The sequence below is a fragment of the Seriola dumerili genome, unplaced genomic scaffold (genome assembly GCF_002260705.1).
Source record: "Seriola dumerili isolate Sdu_G_001 unplaced genomic scaffold, Sdu_1.0 BDQW01000191.1, whole genome shotgun sequence".
Taxonomy (NCBI): domain Eukaryota; kingdom Metazoa; phylum Chordata; class Actinopteri; order Carangiformes; family Carangidae; genus Seriola; species Seriola dumerili.
Window position 1 is genome coordinate 7,402,700 of NW_019174446.1, and position 20,373 is coordinate 7,423,072.

The 20,373-nt window shown below is 41.4% G+C and overlaps 1 protein-coding gene across 1 annotated transcript in view; it reads right to left on the minus strand.

The window, feature by feature from the left end:
* Positions 1–20,373, minus strand: part of LOC111227672 (growth factor receptor-bound protein 10-like) — a 66,137-nt gene that overhangs the window by 42,093 nt on the left and 3,671 nt on the right. The window contains exons 2-3 of the mRNA XM_022753290.1: positions 9,646–9,771; positions 1,927–2,023 (exon numbers count right to left, since the gene is read on the minus strand). Coding sequence (XP_022609011.1) covers positions 1,927–2,023; positions 9,646–9,696 — 148 coding nt within the window. The 5' untranslated portion in view covers positions 9,697–9,771. The remainder of the gene's footprint in view (positions 1–1,926; positions 2,024–9,645; positions 9,772–20,373) is intronic.

The window sequence follows — 20,373 nt, forward strand, 5'->3', positions numbered from 1 at the left end:
TCAAACTTTCTGAATTAAAATAAAGCAAATTTAATCATGTCAGATGAATAGAAATGAGCACAATGCCAGAATCTCAGGTCCCAAAATCCGAACATTTGTTTGCAATTCCTGTGGCCAAGAACCAGTCAGGCTAGGTATGAAACAGGTAGGAGTGCTAACTGCCTGTCACCTAAACCTAAACTCTAGAGGATGAACGTACTGAATTTGGCTTTAACTGTAAAGGAATGAAAGTGTATTTCACAAAGGTTCTATGGCCATATAAACAATGAGCTCAGCTATACTGCGTGACTGAAGTCACTGTGATGTGTTGCTGGGAGAAACAACAAAGAGGACACAGCATTTGCATAGTGCAAGCCTGTGACATCGCTTCAGTGGAAGAGAGGACTCATATACAGTATGTGCCATGCCATGCCTCGTGTCATCACAGCATTCGGATAAACCTTATTAAACTTTGTGCACAGTAGAACATTACGTACAAAATGTGTAGATTGCATGTTGGAAATATCACGTGGTATGACTTTTACTTCTAGATATCAAATATTGGCCTGCAAATGCCCCGATAAGCCGCTCAAGCGTACCTCATTCCAAACATATGAAATAATGGCAGGTCATGTTCCAACAAAGCCGTACTGTTCCCTGCAACATTAATAGGTTTATGACTGTAGTGGCTTTATAGCGAACAGCAAGTAGCAAGTAGCTGGTGGCTGTATTAAAGTCCTATAAGAATGAAAGAGTGGGTTTACTGGGAAAACAGGTTTAATAACGTCAGCAAGGATTATCATGTTGCTAATAACACAAGAGGTACTGGGGCTCAATTCAAAATCTCTGCTCAACTGATATAGACTTTCAGAAGCACACGTAATATACTGTAGCTCGTGAGACATGCTTGAAACAAGCGGTAAAACTACGTAAAAGTGGCAGCTGGCTGGCCATAATTTGTCACCCATTACTTGATTAGTTTTAAAAAAGAGTGAGAGAGCAGAGAAGGAGGTCTGACAAAAAAATAGTCTACAGTACCAGCGCTCATCACTCAGACTTCCAATACATGTCTGGTATAATCTATTGTATAAAAAACCTGGGTATACAGCCAAAATATCATCATTTAGATGTATAAGTGTAAGCAAAAATGTTTCTTAGTTAAAGTCATCTTCCTTCGTCTGCCTCTCTGGTCCTCCTGAGTTCCCTCCATCCCGGCTGATCCTGAAAAATGACAATGTAATTTATGCTCCATTTATTTCCCATGCCAGGGCCAAGCGTTCTAATTCACTCGTTGAGTCCTCACAGACTCCCCGCCCTTACCTCCCATGCTGAGCCAATATTGTGCTTAAATCTCATGCTCCGATTGTCATGGATGAACACTGCATGGCACAATTAGATAGACGGCGTAATTATAATGGCACCCTGTGTCCATGCAGATCACTCTTTGAACTGCTGAAATGTTTACAGCGGAAGAGACCCAAATATATATTATCTCCCTCGACCACCCCCCCCCCACACCCCCACACACACACACACACACACACCGCCCCCCACCCAGTGGAGGATAATGAGCAGCAAGCCGCTCTCTACACTGTACTGAGACATGACACACACACACACACACACACACACACACACACACACACAGTAGTAGTATCAGATTCCCAGGTAATTTCTACGGCTCTTTTGCATTCTCTTCTGTATGAAAATAAAAGTAGTGAAATGAGTACCCTAAGCTTGTGTTACTCCAAGTCTATGTACAGTGAATCCCCGTAGTACGCAATATCACATGACAAATCCCACTATGTATGTAAAATCATGTGTAATTGTGTTGATGTCAGAGCACACAACACGAGTACAACTCAAGAATATTTAACAGCTCTGATGTACAAGCATCAGCAAACACACACACTTACACACAATATCTACTGGATGTTGAAAACCAACCTTGATGGTTAGGAGAACTCCGATTGGCTGTTTGCTGGAAACTCGGACCAATGAGGTCAGCTTGTCTGTGATTGGAGGACCGGTCTATATTGTCCTGCTGAGGGAGAAAGAAGCAAAAAAAAATAAAAATTAGACTTTAGTCATTAAAAAAAACATTATCCCATCATTGTTTCATGGAGAAAAGAAAATCAGCTGCCGAATCTTAAATTTAAAAGAAATTACTTGCAGTTAGTTGTTGTTAGATATAATATACAAGGAAAAATAATGCAGGTGTCCAATAGCAATCCACGTTGGTGGACTTTTCCAAATGGGCCTCAGCTGTTGACATAAAGATGTACTCATAGTTATTGAAAAGACATAGCTGCTGTGGTCAGAGTAGTTAACAGTGTAACAAGAGAGGCAGCTCTGCCCACAATATTTGTTTAATCTCCTAGGTCTACATGATTATGTAAAACACCGGGCTCCAAAAGGTATTCAGAGCTACAACCAAGCTGAATTATGTTTTATGAAATAAAAACAGGTCAGGGAAGAGAAAAGCCAAAACAGAAATGGTCAGTGGATCAGAAGAACATGAAGTACGATAAATTCCAAAAAGATAACCTCTACAGTCTTGTACACTTTTGTGTGGAAACACTGCTACATGCCACAAACAGTGTGTGAACATGGTCAGGTGTGTATCACAGCACAGAAGACTGTCGAACCACGGCGTCCTGGTTTGACCTTTGTTACACATTCTCGACACATTCCAGCCACTGCAAAACTGTTCAATGAGGAAAAACCACAACAAATAAGGAAGTGTGTTTGGTTGTGTACGGTTAAGGACTTATTTGATTTTGATATGTTTCTAACACCACAGAAGAGAACAACTTATCCATTGTTATCCACTCTGTGTGTGTGTGTGTGTGTGTGTATGTGTGTGTGTGTGTGTGTGTGTGTGTGTGTGTGTGTGTGTGTGTGTGTGTGCAGACTGGCGTCCCACGCAGGGCCTAACAGCAGGAGTGGGAACAGAACGTACTGGGACAGACTACTGTGTTCAGAAAAACATTGCTACTGACTCTGTGTCTCTTACACAGCAGACCTCCTCTAATGCTGTAATAAAAGCTGCTGCGGTTGCTTGTTCTGCCTCATTTAGAGCAGTGACAGACAATGCAGGCAGCGCTGGATTCTTTTATATACTTTTTTTTGTTTTTTTTGTTTTTCTATGATAGATTCTATTGCCTTACGTCAGTTTGAGTTATCTTTGTTGCCTCCGGAGACAATGAGTTGCAATAATTAAATGATGACGGTCCTGGTAACCATCATGCAGTTCTTTGGACTCACAGTCAGATGTATTTTCTGGACTGTGTCTCATTTAATGAAGCAGGTCCAGGCTGTACTTAGTATTATAAATTCTTAAGCTGAGTGGTGTCTTATTGCCCCAGACCAACATTTATCACTGTTTAAACAGCTGGTCTCTCTTCATCCCTTGCCTTGTTTCCTTGTCCTAGCCTTACACACAGTTACACACACGCACACACACACGAATCTAATGTGATATGCTCTACAACATGACAGTTTTTATTCTATATAATAAAACAAACTAAAAGCATTGTAAATAACAGCTACTTTCCAATTGAATTAAGGACGGTTTTAGATGGATTTTATAGTAAATCTGTGTCTCCGTGCAGCAGACTGCTTCCTGAATGTGCCATTTTTCATTGCAAAGCTCAATTTTTTTCTAAAGGAATCTAATTATCGCAGACTTTCCTTTCGCACCTGCGACAGTTAAAGTACCTTTACTAACAAGACTTAATGAGTGCTTCAAAGACAAGTGACTCACTGTGAGAATAAAGCTTGAAGTCGAATTCCACTCTGATGCCTCCATTCTTCAAAATAAGGGCTCGGCTGAATATTTTGGAAACATATAATCCATGATTCGCCTGCAAAATTTTTAGCTTTAATGTTCAGCGATTAAGAAGTCATTAGCGTTCTGCTCTGGTGTCGATACTGGTGGCTACGTTCAGACTAAACTGGATATAACTGGATGTGCAATGTCAGTATATGGTTCTGTCCACCGCCACCCCCCAACCCCTCTGCTATACCAACTAACCCAACCGCATCCAATCATTACGTTGCATTGTTCCATCATTGTATTGTCTGGAGTTCCAGACGTCTTGGCTGGATCGAAAAACAGATTTGGGCTCTTAATGGGGCTAACCTGCTTTTGAATTAAAAAAAAAAAAAAAAATGAAATAACTACCGCATCACCCCATTTGTTCCCTTGACATAGCAAACACCGTCATCAACACACACCGTCTGGGGGTACAGCTATCAGACTGTGACTGATCCCTACCCAGTCACCCAAACAGCAGTGGGACGCTGTTCGGTTGGTGGGATGGCACAGCGTAAAGTTAGTGTGTGTGTGAGTGTGTGAGAGAGAGAGAGAGAGACAGTGTGTGTGTATGTATTCAGGACAGGATGGTCATGGTTCAGCTCCACTGAGCAAAAACGTAGGGACTCTTTCAGACCATATACTGGTCTTGAATGCTGCTTTGCATGGCTGTCTGGGAGTAAATGAGTTAACTCAAACGCACACAGTAACGGACTAAAGGGCCTTTAAAGCACACCTTGATCCCTTTTGTGGATCTTACCAACAAAAATCCAGAACCCAGACAGCCTTTGATGCCTCTATAGACAACTGACCGAATTTTAACTTGGGGTTTTTAATCCTATAGATACTTTTTAGCATAATTCTCAGCCATGCCATCGTCTAACGCTGCATTTGGTTATATGTTTATTGAAGCGTATAAGGGTGAGACAACAAAGAGGAGAATGAAAATAAGATAACACATAAAAGCTGTCAATTCTCCTTTTTTGTCTGCTGAAGAAAAAACACACACAGATGTTCTGTTTCTTTTATCCTTGACCTTGCATTTTCCCATCCTGCTTCTCTCTCTCTCACACTCATTCTTTTACACACAGACACAAAAGAACAGCCGTGAGCGCGTGCGCGCACACACACACACACACACACACACACACACACACACACACACACACACACGTGTTGCTTAAGTTCTTAAAGAGGGGTCAAAACAGGACTGAGGATAGGCCAAGTTTTGACAAGGAGCATATAAGAGCCCTTTCATATTGATGAAGTTGAAAGGAACTCCAAATAAGAGTCAGGGGGTTGAGGGTTCAGCTTTTTAAAAGGGGTCAGTGGAAGGCCAGAGACAAGGTTAAGGCATTGAAAGCAGGACAGACACAAAGGTCTGGAGGTTCCACCTCAAACAGGATGGAAAAGACTGAGACGCATGTCAAAGCTATGCCTTTAGAAGAGGTCACATTAAGGTTAAATGTTATGACCGGGGAGTGAATATGAATCAATACTTACTGAGATGCTTTTGGCTAAGGAGGAACAGCTGAGAATGGACTCAACCCATAAAAATAATTCAAGTTTAACAGCATAACATTGCACTTTCCATTATGGTTAGATTTACCTAGAACTGAATATTCTCAGAAAGCTTTAGAGATGTGGAAATCTCACTCAGGGGTCCAAGACTTCTGGCAGAGCATTCTTGCTGACAGCAAGAGCAGATAGTTCTGTTGAAACATACATGAACACTAGACAGCAAGTGGAAATCCCTTCTTACATAATTAACCAGAATGAGATCAGCGGGTCACACTAATGTCTGCTTTGTGCTTTGTTTATCTGTTTGTTTATAATGTCGCTGTAGCAGCTGTCACAGCACAGCTGAGCCAAGGTAAAGCCAGGTTGCTGCATATTTTTAGAACATGGGATTAGTTCTGTTAGGTTTTTCATATTCTTTGTTGGTCTTAATCTTTCTAATTCAAATTAATCCTTTGATGAGGGTATAAAGTTGGTTAAAAAAATGTATTACGTTATTTCCCCAGACACTTGAACAGCTCAATGGGATGTCAGTAGAATGATAAGTTTTCACTGCTGAAGAGCGACTGCACCTGGACTCAGCTGCGATATTTACTGACATGATGACTGGCTGGACAAAATCCAATGTAATTATATTGCTATATATGCTGCAATATAACGAAAACACATCAATCAAGTGATGATCAAATTGAAAACCCTGAAGAAAATTCTTGAAAACAACAAGAAAATGACAATATTTAAGGAGAAACCTTGTGCTTTTTAGCTGAGACTTATATAATATTTAGAGTAATGATGTTTTGAGCTCAGAACACAAATGACTGTTGGTCATTATCCATCTGGTTGCTGTACAAAAACATTTACAAGCTACATTCAGACCCAGTTGAGAGTAAACACTTGGTTACTGTTTAACATCATAAGCTAAAATTAGAACATTTATAAAAAAATAAAAAAAAGTTATATAGATAAAATTTGTAGCAATGTCGCACTCTGAGTTGTGATTGAGACACAGTTTTGACTATGGAATATAACTGCTTACATGTCATCATTCGGTTACACTGTCGCAATACATTCAGACACCTACGTCTGCTCAGTAATTCAGAGATAGATTCATAATGCATGCTGGGATATGCTCCAGCCTGTCATGCACAGGCTGGGGCGTCTGACTGTGAACTGGAAAAAGTGAGTATGGCATATCATATGAAGGAACACTGATGCTGATGAAACTCCAGTGTACCGAAAGTGATGACAGATGGAGTCAATGTTGACTCTGTCAGTCAGTAGCCTCAATACCCACGTCCACACGGAAATGTTCCTCTTCCAAGCACAATGAAATATTCACTTTGCAAAAGCTCTGGTGAAATAAATTCACTGGTAAATTACTGGTGTGTTATGGGAAACATCAAACAACTGTGTTAATATTGAGCTCCAACTAAAACGATTCCAGCTATCTCAGGCTCTCTCACAGCAAAACATGTGTTGAAGTGCTGCTTGTTTATCCAGTGATCTAACATTGATTTGGGGAGAAATTTTATACATGAAATTATTATGAAGAGATTCATTGATTTGTGCTAGTATAGCATTTTAATGTGTTAACTTTACAATACATGAGAGCCCAGGCTAGTATTACATATATATATATAACCTTGTAAAATGCATTATAAGTGCTGTACGTTCTGGATTAATGGTGCTTTTAATCAGTTATTATCCTTCCGCTAAAAATACTTTTTTATTTTACCTCACCAGATTTGCCTGGCTTTGCATGTACCATCATTTACTCACCAGTCGCACAACAGAAACAAGTTGAAAGTGGCAATATAATCCCTTGAGTTTAGTGTGAATGTTATCTTCACTTGAATCTGTTTTGAATTGCTGCTGCAGTTTTATCAGGGAAAATCTTCCACAACCCTGGAATTTCACAGTGAATGGGTTTTCTCATTCAGCAAGTCAAGGTACATCTGTTATAGCTGAATGCTTTGCAAAGAGCCGAGTGAGTGTGTGTCCGTGCATGTGTGCTGCTGAGTCTGGTGTGTGTGTTTGTGTGGGGTGTGTGTGTGTGTGTGTGTGTGTGTGTGTGTGTGTGTGTGTGTGTGTGTGTGCAAACTGGAGTGTTTACATTAAAGGTCTATATACTGTCGCTCCAGCAGCACCCAAAGATGAAAGAACTGAGTGATTCCTCACTCTGTCCAGATTTTAAACCTCAGCTGATTTCCATTAAAATCATCTAAATGACTGGAAAAAATATTCAGCTGTGAGAATAAGAGAGAGAAAAAGCACATATGGAAAGCAGAGCCTAAACATATTTACATTGCTCTATTTCTAGAGACTATATATGATGATTCACTGTGCCAATTATCACCTTAGCCTTTACTCAAGGCCTATCCCCTGCAGTTGTATTTCTGTTGGGTTAGTATCTTAAATTGTTCTGTTATTAAATATAATTCTTATTAAAAATCATGCTCTACCACTAGTACAATTGTGAATGCACACACATACACAGTGCACATGAGGACCTTTGGTTTCATGAAAGCTTGTCACTCTAAGCTGTGGGGATCTGGGAGACTCTAGCAAGCTGAACTCTCTGTCCTCGAGCTCTGAGGTCAAAGGTCAGAGATAAAGCCATGACCTAGATGACGAGCAGACAACAGAGCAGCTTCTGATCGGGCTAATAGTGCTACTGCCCTAATACAAATGTTTGGAAGCCCTTTGCTCTGCTGAGGTAGGTGTGAACAAATCTACTAAACCTCAAACCGGATGTCCAGGTCAAGTCCGCTCTTGCTTGCACAACAACAAATCAGCACATCAGCTCAGAGTAACCATTAAAAAATAGTGCATCTGGATTATTCACAATGGTCAGCAAAAATTAAGATACTAAAATTAAGGCTAATTTAGCTAAATTTCATGACTCTGCATCTCAGCCTTCGCTCCAGAGACTGAGGTGCACTGTGATAGAACGTGGTCACATGCAGTTAGTAGAGTGAGGATGTTTTTCTCTCACCGTATATCTAGGTGTGTATCCGCATTCAGTCACTTTAATGTGACGTGCTTGGTTTTGTTTAGCTATGCTGTGATTTACTCAACACTGTGAGCTCAGAACTGTTCTTAACAAGTGCTGTTAATTGCCATAAGTACCATGTCATTGTATTTGGATGAGGTACATTTCCTATATTTAACTGTCTGGCTTTATAATCAGGTGAACTATAGCCAATAGCCCCCAACCTGGGATAGTTATTAAAGATATTAAAGTACTGTTAACAAGATAAAAAAATATTTTGTGTTTTTACTAAACTATTCTTTATACATTACATGTAGATATACAGTAGTAAGGTTTTGGGCCACTATGTGCCGCTAGAACAGCTAAAATGCTCCTTGCCATTGATTCTCCAAATCTCTGGACTCTACTGAAAGGCTCAACACCATTCTTCCAAAAGATATTCCCTCATTTGGTGTTTTGATGATGGTGTCAGTGACCCCTCATGCCCTATGGATGGGGGCATTCTCATCTTGGAAGAGACCACTCTCATCAGGATGGAAATGATAGCATAAAGGATTAACTTTGTATTGATTTGCAGTGACGCTTCCCTCTAAGTGGACAAGCAAAAATACCCCCCACAGCAGAACAGTAGGCGATCAAGCATTCAGGCCTGTACCGTTCTCTCGGTGTACACCACTCAGGACCTCGCCCACTTGTGTAGAATATGACCATATCACTTTTTTTCCACATCTCTGCAGACCAGTGCCTGTGGTTTTTGCACCACTGAACTCTCAAATGTGCGTTCATCTTTGTAATGAGGGGTTTATGCACAGCAACCCTACTATAATATCCCTCTCTATGTAATTGTCGACAGACAGTTCTTGCTGACACAGTCTTATTACGTCCTGCGGTGACATAATCAGTCACCTGAGGAAGAGGTGCTCTTCTGTTTTTCTTTACCTACACACAGCATCACAGTCATCAAATGTGTGCTATCACACAATTTGTTGTGTTTCTCATTTATTCATCTTTTTTTCTTTTTTTTTTTATTTGTCACCATGCCCTGTGGAAAAACAAGTCCAACTCTGGACCCTGTGACAGGATCCAATGTAATTTCATGGAGACACTGGAACACTTATGGTTTAAAAATGTCAGCATTTCTATCAAATAAAGTTAAAATAAGTTTAAAATCCTAAACAGACATCCTGTGAGTCCAGCTCTGGACAGCATCTCATTCTGACATCACAGTCTGGTTTTGCACATTAGACTTGGCAACATCTAAAATGGCATCATTTCATCTGTACAAACACAACAACAACAATTCTGCTGATGAAAACCCCAACAGGAAATTGCCGTTTACCTGATAATTTGGATGATGCAGGAAATAATCCGGACATCCGGCCACAGCCATGTTTTGTGTTTCTCAGCTCTTTCGTACAATTTGCCTGGTTGGATCAGTTTTAATGCAAGATGGACAGAGTAGAACCTGCAGAGGAAGAAGAGCAGACAAATGGAGGTTAGTGGAAAACTCCAAAGGAAGGAGGGGGAGGGTGAGAAGGTCCAGGAGAGGAAGGGTGAAGGAAGGAGAGGAGGATGACAGGAGGAAAGGAAGATGAAGCCTAGGTTCTGAGAAGTCAGATATAGCACAGAGTACTTCTTAACCCACATAGACCCACAGTAAACAACATCAACAAGCAACAAGGGAGCAACAGTCAATGGTTATAAATTGTTATAACTGCACCTTATTCAAAATGTACTGAAATGCTATTCTATCGAATGTACCGACTCCAACTCTGAAATAGCTGATTGGAGTCAGTATTTTGTAAAAGGGGCAAAGAGTTAAATTTTTTCCTCACCAGATTTAAAACCAATCAAATTCAGCTTTCCCATGAGGTGAAATGGATCACGTAACTGAAACATCTCAAACTGCAAGGTTTTCATAATTGATTTCCCCTATCAAGTGAAGTTAGTTCACTAGAGAACCAAGTCTTTGAACTACATTACAGATCTGAGTAAAATCTTGCAGAGCTTTGTGGTGTTGTGTTTACTGGGGGGAAAAGTTCATTCACTGGAGCAAAGATAAAACATAATGGTTTTTATTTGGATGATAAAAGAACTGATTGAACTTTGCACTGCTACCGTAAAGTACACAAAGGTTTGCTATAGAGACGTGGCACATCCTGTATTCGTCTCTATTGTGGAGCCTCAAGACTCCAAACATGAGGTGCTTCCCTTATCAAAGTCTTGTCATCTTGGGTTTACCATTCTGAATCCGAGCCAACTGACCATCTCACCATACTCCACCATACTTCAATTTCACATGAGTAAATTACTGAACAATCTACTGAGTGGTCTCTGTCATAGATGTAATAGAAGTTGGTCCTCGGGGGACTTTAAAGTTTTTCTTCTGCTCTGTGAAGCCTCCCTCCCAGCCATCCTTGGGTCAAAATAACCACAAATTCAACAACATGGACTTTAGTCTATTTGAACTTCTTAAAGTGGGGATCCTATTAACCTCTTGGCACTGCTGCCACTGAACAAACACCTGTAAACACTGACCCAAAAATACCCCGCAGGCACCTCTCCAGGTCTTAAGTTAGATCCCAGGGTATTTTTGGAGGCGAGCAGCTCGGGCTCACAACTATGATGGTCTTTTAAGCAGCAGTTCATGACCCCCTCTTGGAATTTTAAAAATATGACCTGCCATTTTATAGACAGCTAATATTATCTCATGTTTGCATTAGCGGTCGTGAGCGGGCTGCCCTTGCGGCCATACAGTGTGTATATGTGTGTGCATTTCTGCCTGTAAATGTGCTCCTGCATGCGTATGTGTACTGTATGTGGGCATATGTGTGTGTATGTGGATGTTTACATATGCTGCGCATGTGTGGCCCGAGCGTGGGTGTGTAAAGGCTCTATTTTTAGGAGTTTTCAGGGCCTTTGAGAAGCGCTAGTTGTGCATGTAGAGTTGTGTATCTTGCTGTCTAGTGTACAACGGCAGCACCAGTCTGCCTCCAGTGGAGTCACCTACCGCACTGCAAACTGCAAATACCTTTTAATTGCTGAACATTTTGACAAAGGCCATGCAAGAATAATGAAAAAAAGGCAATAACATGAACACACTATCAAATGCAAAGACAGATGTTTGACTGTATGACGTGTTGTCCGACCGCATCTGGAGGGAAAAGTGTTCACAGCAGCTCTGAACGGCCACACTCAAAAGTGGAGTGAAAAGGCAGCCATCATAGTTAGGGGTGAGAAGCAATAACTGTTTTAATATAGGGCACTTATTTTAGGGAGTCTCTCCTGGAAGACATTCATGCCGTTTTATTTGTTTGTTCACACAAGTGAATGAAAACGCAAGTTTACGAGAAAAGTTCAAACTCTTACTCACGCCTCTACGCGCCTGACCGTTCATGGCGCATTGTGGCTGTGAAGGACAGACTGATTGTTTCGGACAGTTACAGAAAGTGTCCAATGCAGCCCCCCCCCCACCGACAACCCCATTTTCAACGCCAGGAAATTGTGCGGGGAGGTGGTTTCTGAAGCTGTTCAACCATCCAACAAGCACTTCTGATTGAGTACACACTGGCCCCTTCAGACTGTAACACACAGATCAAACACAAACATCTAGTGAAGCATGTGCTACAGTCAAAATAATAATCTAACTTGCTAAAGACACAAAAAACAATTCTATCAAAATTCAAAATCTTTCTCTTTGTCATGTTGTGGCTGTAAAAAATCAACTTTATGTTGGCAACAAATTCCACCGTTTTCCACCTTTGTGGGATGTGTAAAGATGTGGGTTATCCTGAAAATCTGGTCTGCCGCTGAGATAAAATGAAACCGTCACTCAGAGTGATCCCTTTCCAATTTTTTTTTTCTCTAAACTAAAAATTAAAGGAGTTTTTTCATACTTCCAAAATTGGGCTTGCAAATAATGACCAAGCTCTGAATGCATTCTAAACAAAGAGCTTGGCACCACGATCACTAGGACCGCTGAAAGGGCTCGCTCGTAATGAGAATGTGCGTGTGGGTGTTACTGTGTCAATCCATGTGTGTGGGCTGGCATGCAAGGACAGCTCGTCATTTACACATTATTTACAGACACACAATTTACAACAAAAACAAAACAAATTAACATCAGGCTAAACCCTCCGAGCAGCCCCTCATTAGGCGCCACAGACTTGCTGACTGGCTGTGGCTGAACTGTATGTTTATTATATTTCAGGAGTCAGGAGGTTGTGCAACAGGGGCAGAAGCAGGCTTCAACTCACCATATTCTGCCTTTCAACATCACAGGTGTAAATACTGGATTCCTGCTTCAGCTGTGCGTGCTAACACATGGGAAAAAGCTCAGGCGTTCCACGTAGCATTGACTTTCAAAGTGCTCATACGCGTCACAGTGACTCTCACTGACTGATATATTGACCAAACACACACGCACCTGTGTTAATTGCTCCCTGACACAATCAAAGCCATTCCAGTGCGGGGATTAGACCCTCTCAGAGCCCTTTGATTCGATTCCTTCCACTTGAACAGTGTACTGAAACCTAAATCTCTGACCTTGACAGTGCAATTATCCAGACGCTGTCACCGCACTAGAAAGGGGGACTTTGGGGTGCTGCGGCTGTACTCAGCGGTGAGGTGACTGCATCTGGATTAATTAATGTGATTTTTGCTCAGACTTGCATAAGGGAGAATGTTAGCTGATGGACTTCAAACGCAGGGGCCTTCGTAATGCCTATCATGAATCGTAAATCCTTTCCAGCGCTAGCACCGTCCTGGGTGAGACTTCACAGCAAATACATGACACTCGGCTCAAAGGGTTTACATCACCTTCATCTGATGTTCTGGGAAATGTTTAGTATGTGTCTTGTGTTATTTTGAAATGGTCCATAGGGGTGTTTTTACCCCATTACTGACAAATCTGTTTATATATCCGTGTTAGGAAACTAGATCTGACAGAAAATCCATAAGCAAACATGGTGTTTGTGAAAATCACAGACAAACAAAGCACTTCAAATATTTCCTGGTTCCAACTGCTTTACCGCATGGTGTTAAAGTACTTTTGACAAAACACGAAACAGGAGCATCGGGTTTACTGTGATGGGTTAGTCATTATTGTGCAAGTTTCCAGTTGGTTTAGGCTACATAGATCATAAATCTATCAAAACCATATTGTACTCTTCAGAAAACAGGCAGCATCAATGTTAGGTCTATGTGGTTTGTACTAAATGAGCTAGAACACGCAATGTTATACGCCACTGCATCTGAGCCAATAAGCTATAAACACTAAGGCAATTATTCAGTTAGTGATTCTGTTTACTCCAAGGCGGTTTCATGTACCTGTAAAAGAGTGAATACATATGTGATAGATAATGTGAAATTAGAATATATAAAATTACTAAAGGATAAGTCACGTGGTTTAACTCTACTTCTGCTGTTGGGAAATCAAGCAGTGTTACATGCTAAAGTGGATGTTACACATAGAAATGACACAGTAAAAAGTGAAATCTAACTTTTACTTCTGAGAAAGATAAATAAATCTGACCCCTCTGGAAATACAATAAACAAATGCAGCACATAAGTGTGAAATGTAGCTGCTCTGGGAACAACATGCTTAGTCAGACCAGGGGTTAATGTGCTGATACGTACTTACATCTCAAGGGTCCAGCTTTAACATCCCAAGGCGATAAGCCCTGCAGAGTAGCCAAAGGCGAGGCCCGGGATCACCAGAAACCTGGGCTATTTAAAGTAAAGCCTCATTGAAACAGTAGAAACATTCCCCTGAACAGTTCTCCTCTTTTACATGGTGCTGGAAGAGTGGCTGATGAGCTCACCACACCAAAGATGGATGTTAAGAAGACTTTAGAGGCTGCAGGACTGTTTGAAACCAGCGCTGTGAGGGCAAACTACAACATACAATGAAAAGAATGAGGTTTTACGAAGCAAAAGACAAACTTTTCAAGGTTATGCCTCCTCTCGTTATGTTAAATATACATCTAGGATCACGTTTATTAACTTTCATTATGGTTTTAAATGGAGTCATTACTTATTTAGGCCACAACTTCCTCCCATATTAAATAACAGATTATTAAGTTTTTCCCTTCCTTAAGCCTTTCCAAGGAGTCCAATAAAAATACCTTGAGTGGGAAATGGAAATATTAAACTTTTAACCTCATATACTGTATGTAGGCCAAACCTGAAATAAATGAGAGTCTTGTGAGCTGCACTGCCAAACATGCCTTGTAAAGTAAGGAGTTGGTTTGATTTTTTTTTTTTTTTTTAAACCTGCCTGCCTGTTGGTCTGGTTTGTCTGTCTTAACTGTCAACTTGACTGTCTGTTCATTTTGTAATTCAGCCTTTCTATATGCCTCTCTCTCTCTCCCTCTCTCTCTCTAGACTTGTTTACTTGTCTCTATCTACCTGTCTAGTCATGGTCCACCTGCCTGCCAGCCTCTGTACATTTCTGTGAGGCACTCACTGCCCTATTTATATATATATATATATTGCTGTCCCTTTTCTAATTGGGAAAACATTCAAAATAGTGGGCATTATTTATAGCGGGGCATCCAGAAACATACTGTAGCATAAACTTGTGCAGTGTACAAGTCAGGAAAATCAGTCTACTTTTAAGCAAGATGCTGGAAGTGCTCCAGTTCACGAAAGCACAGCTATTTAAAGAGGGAAAGAAGTTCTTTGACTCTAAAACTTCATCAGACATTTTCAGTTTTAACTGAACAAAATCAAACACATGGCGTGTGGCTTAGGTATTGAGGGATTATGTGTGAGTTCATGATAGCCATTCTGCTGTTGCCAAATCTACCACTGAACCAACAGAGCATTTCTTTGGAGCAACAGATACAGCGTAGATTACAGTGTGTATTGTGTAACTGGCTGGAACATAAGTATTAGTAACTTCAAGTACTGTTCACAGTGTGCTACGTTACTTTTCCGATGCATGCAGGGTCAGATTGGCAGAAGCATAAAACTCCCACTAAAGTGCAGTTACTGATATGGACACTGGTGTCACATGACTCCAGTCTGGCCCTTTTGACAAAAATAGCACAAGTCAGAGTGATGAGCCGTTCATTGTAAAAATACAGAGTTCAGGACATAGTTTTATTCAAACATATCACATCTATAAGAAAATAACCCAGCAAAGAGCCTTTCTGTTCATATTTGGAATGAATCAAACCTCTTTCACACACAGAACCTGCATCGCTGGGTTCAGTGACCATAAACCAAAATCCCACAGTTCTTAACGGCAGCATCTGTACAGCTCAACTGCACAGCTGTGTCAACTACTTGCCCTGTGTATATAATTGTAAAATGTGTTCATCTCAGTCAGCTTGACTTCAGCTGATTGGACTGGACACAGCTTAACGTGGGGCTGTTCAGCTCTGCTCAGTCATCTTTGGAATGCAGAGAGCACATTCTTTCCATATAGGGTACTGGGTGAAAAAACATGCGCATTATAGCGAACCCCAACCTCGTGAAATGGCATGCGCTGATTTGTGGGCCAGCCATAGATAGAGTGGTCGGTGATGAGAGAAAGGGAGGGACATATGGCAGAATGTGTGAGTATGTATATGTGCACAACACACACACATGCACGCCAACACACACACACACACACACACACACACACACACACACAGATGGTAAGCTTACTACTTAGGTATCGAAAGGTCAAAAGGCCACTTTTTTATGCCTCCAAGGGTCAGGTGGGGTCAGGAACAAAGTGTTTTATCTGCGACACCCTGGGGTACAGGTCCGCACAGGACTGTTTGTTCTACCTCACACCCAACCGCTCCTGCAGGATTCACCGACCATTACCACCCGCTACTACAGATGCACCACCCCTCCAGCTCCTGTAGGGAATCTGATCACTCCCTGATTAACCTTTGATCACTTGTGTTGTATCAAAAATCCGTCTGCCCCAATCCCACGGAGAAAATACGTGTAGCGCTCATGGATTTTTATCATAATCAATACTAAAACAGATATTCAACTCTATGATAACCCATGTTTATAAGTTGTGATCTAAAAAGGGCAAAGGAAAGGTGGAAAGAACATTACGGATCATGTCTGGCTTCTATAATATTGTAATTTCCCATAACGAGAGATATAAACAGGATGCTGTGAAAATCGCACTGAAGTACAGTGGTACGGTTACTGTGGGTGTCAGTTTCTAACGTTACTGATATTCAAACAAAATTCATGTCACTTCATTTTATGTCATGCCTTAACATATTTGATGCACAGGGTTTACTGACAGGTTGCATAAGGTTTACTGAGAGACAGTGCTTCCACATGAAAGGTTAAGCCTGATAATAAACAGCCTCTCATGTTTTCATATATGAAATTTTATCTCGTGATAACGATGCTGACTGCACCAGAATAAATACGTCCCACGCTTGCAGCATTTGTGTTGGGTCCCGTGGGATCAGTGGAATCCCACCGCAGCCCAGGGCATCACTGAGACAGACAGTACAGCTGGAACAAGCTTCACATCACTTCTCTTCAAATGGCAGCGTCAAAGGCAGACTGCTGCACCCAGGGGGAGCAGTGAGTATATACAAGCGTGTAAGTACACACAGTATGTGTGTGCATGTCCTCAATATGATTTACAGCATATCTGAACATGCTATCTGGGCTTGTAATAATTCCTTTAAAAGTTTCTCTTTGCAGCAAAGCAACAAGAGTTTCACTACAACAACCAGAGTTGGCCCAAGGTCAGCCCTTCTACTGGCAAGTGTCCTACGGTCCAACTCCAGGGGGTTCCTCAGATTGTCACACAGATAGATGAGAGAAATAGCCGGTTAAGGAATGACTGCAGCGTTAAGAAGAACTGACCTGAAACAACAAGCATAAACAGCTTTATTCAAAGCTAATTTCAAACATAAGAGTAGCATTACTTGGGTTGAGGTAAATGTATCACAGGTAAGCAGCAAGTTGAGAGCAGCCTGTCCTATGATCTCAAAAGACCAAACTGGTGAAATGAGTTGTGAAGGATGATACAGGATGGAAGGTGACAAAGCAGAACATGTCAAGGTCTCCCCTCTCTAACTAGTTACCTTGTTTATAAGAACACATGTTTAAAGCTGCTCTAATCAATGTTTTTATGTTAACGATGACTCAGATGGCTATGTGTAATGTGAAAGGGGTTATTTATTGTGACAAACCCACAGAGAATTATGACAGACTGACTCTGTAGTTCCCCGTAACTCCACAATGTGTTTTAGAATCTTTCAGCTGAGTGTTTTGGTTTTAAAGCTTAAGGAAACCTACTGTTTTGATTCTCTCTCACCACTCTCACTGGCATTGTTTCCCACCACAGCATGCAGCAGACAGACAAAGTTAGTGACTAGCTGGAAAATATGGTTGAGCATTTAGAAGTTTTAGGAGTTGGTGGAGACCAAAGGAGAGCTACAAGAAGAGTGGAAATCTGACTTATATTCACCAGGTGGCCAGAAACATGACTCCAAATTAAGGCTAATGTTACTCAAATTGTGCAGGATGAATAAATAAGCCACTGTTCAACCTTTCATCTTATGGGGTGATGATATATCAGTGTTTTGTTCACAGCTCATTCCTGCTGCTGCCAAATGGCAAAAAAAAATCAGTTAATGCAAGTTTAATGATTAATATAATCCACACACAAAACATCCTTTAATAAACTGTTCTTGAATTAAATTTCCTCCTATCTATCCTTCACCCTTGTGTCATGACCCATAGACAGCACTAGACTCACAAGATAAATGCTACTGGTCCCTGACATCCACCTCTCTAAACCTGAAGAGATCTGACACTGGTTACTCCGCTCTCTCAACTACCACACCTACAAAACCGATCCAAGCCCCACAACCCTTCCTTCCTCTCCTCCAAACCCTTGCCCAGCCCCAGCCCCACCTATCCAGCCCCTCGCCTCACTCTGCAGTGCGCCAGTCCAGAACATAAACAGCATCTTAATTCAAGACATGGCATGGATCCAGCTCAGTGTCTTGGGACTTGTGAAGAACCCACTGACGTGAATGTACTAAGCGTAACCCAACCCTACTCTACTGTATATGTTTACACTAGACAGACACCTTAAATGAGAATATTAAGCCTGAAGCTGCGAGTTATCAAAACTTCCTACAGCGAGGCGACCTATAGAAATGTGCTGTATGTGAGACGGGGAGTGGTATGGGTAGCTGGGAGAGATGAGTTGTCTGCTCTGCTGAATAGTGTCGCTCTGAGCTTGAGATTCCCACTAGCATTCTGCTCTGTAGATAACCCTTATAACGTGTGTATTTTTATACCTGCAACAAATCCAACATATCACCTTGAACTTCAACATGAAAATAGTCGAGTGGAGTCATTAGATCAAAGCTGACAGAATTAGGTTCTCATACGACTGTAGATCACCAAATAAAGACTTTGAAAATGGTGAAACCTTTTGACTTTACCGCATGATATTACACTAACAAACTAAATTGACTCCAAGAAAATGCAAATAATTCCAATTATCAACTTTCAATCTTCTCAATGAGGTTGTGAGAGAATGTGTGTGTGTGTGTGTGTGTGTGTGCATGTGTGTGTGTGCATGTGTGTGTGTGTGTGTGTGTGTGTGTGTGCGTGTGCGTGTGTGTGGGCTGGCTGTTGTTTCTGCAGCAGTGCAACACTGAAAGACGGGAAGAGAGAGTTGAACAGAGCATCTCTGTCTTCTGTTTTAATCAGCAGATTAGATGGTAGTCACTCCTCACTGGATGTGCTTGTTGCACATGTTGATTAGTCATTAACTGGCAGCTTTCATTATCTGAGAGCAGCAGCATAAAGTGGGGCTATAAGAGAGGGCCTGATGTCATGCCGGGGGAGGCTGAATAGCACCAGTCTATGAGAGAAAGGCCTTTTGGAAACGTGGACAGTGCCTAATTGGATGAGGATTTCATTGGGCTGCTTGGGAGAACTGGTCTTATGCAATGGCAGAGATGAATGGACAGGGCTTGGGAGCAATGGTGCTTGTGCACAAGTTGGCTGTAATGGTGGCCCAAGAGGGCTACATTAGATGGCTTCGCCTTCTCTTGACACCATCTTCACTACACCTGTTGGTAGCACAGAACCTCTTTAAACAGTGACTGTGGCAAAATACACAGAACTGTCATATTAGAGCTCCTTTTATTCAAGAACACAAACCTGCTAAAACCATAATCGAGTCTGGGCAAATGGAATCACAATCAGAAGCAAAAGGAAACATCAAACCAAAATAAAACTGACCTCGTAAGTAAAACACTTAACTTGTATCAGAGGAGGGATCGAGTTCTATGTGACCACTTGAAGGGAAAGGGGGGGCAGGATTTATTTTACTTACTTACTCTTAGGAATGCTAACAAACTTGGCTGAGTGAAAAAAAAAATCATATTAACAAAGACTTAGCATAAGTCCTATTCCTAAGTACCAAAGTACAACACTCTGAGCCCTAGTTGTTTCTAAGTCTGGGAATAAAACTAAAAAAACCAGAGGGCAGAAAATGCAATTAAGTAGGATTCATGTACATGCATTGCATACACAGTCAAAAGTGTTCCATTCAGAGCGCGAGAGGGATTCAGAGTGCGGTTTAGGACAGTGCTATAATTCAGCAACAGAAAAATGCTTGTATTGTTCTATGTTTTTGCACTGGGAAATATTTCAGCAAAAAGAAGCCCTTTTTGTTTTTAATCGTTCAGCACATCTACCAAAGCCAACTAGCCGTGGTTTGTTTTGATTTTGCATCGCAGATTTCAGCTGGTACAGTGAGACACTGAGAAAACGGAGAGAGACAGACAGAGATAAAGACGGTGAGACTCAGAGAGGGAGGCTGGCTAAAGAAAGAGAGCTGATGGGGGCAGACGGTGAGGTAGACAGATGGACAAAGAGACAAAGATAAACTGAGAGACGACAGGCATATAGAGATAAAAGCAAGGCAACGTGAGAGCAAGGGGAAACTGGTGTACCTATGCATTAGAGAGATCGTTTTGTGCGACACATCACCGTGCATCCACACCACGTTACCTGTGCACACCTGAGTCCCGTGGTCCCTCAGGTGTTCAGTTACCTACAG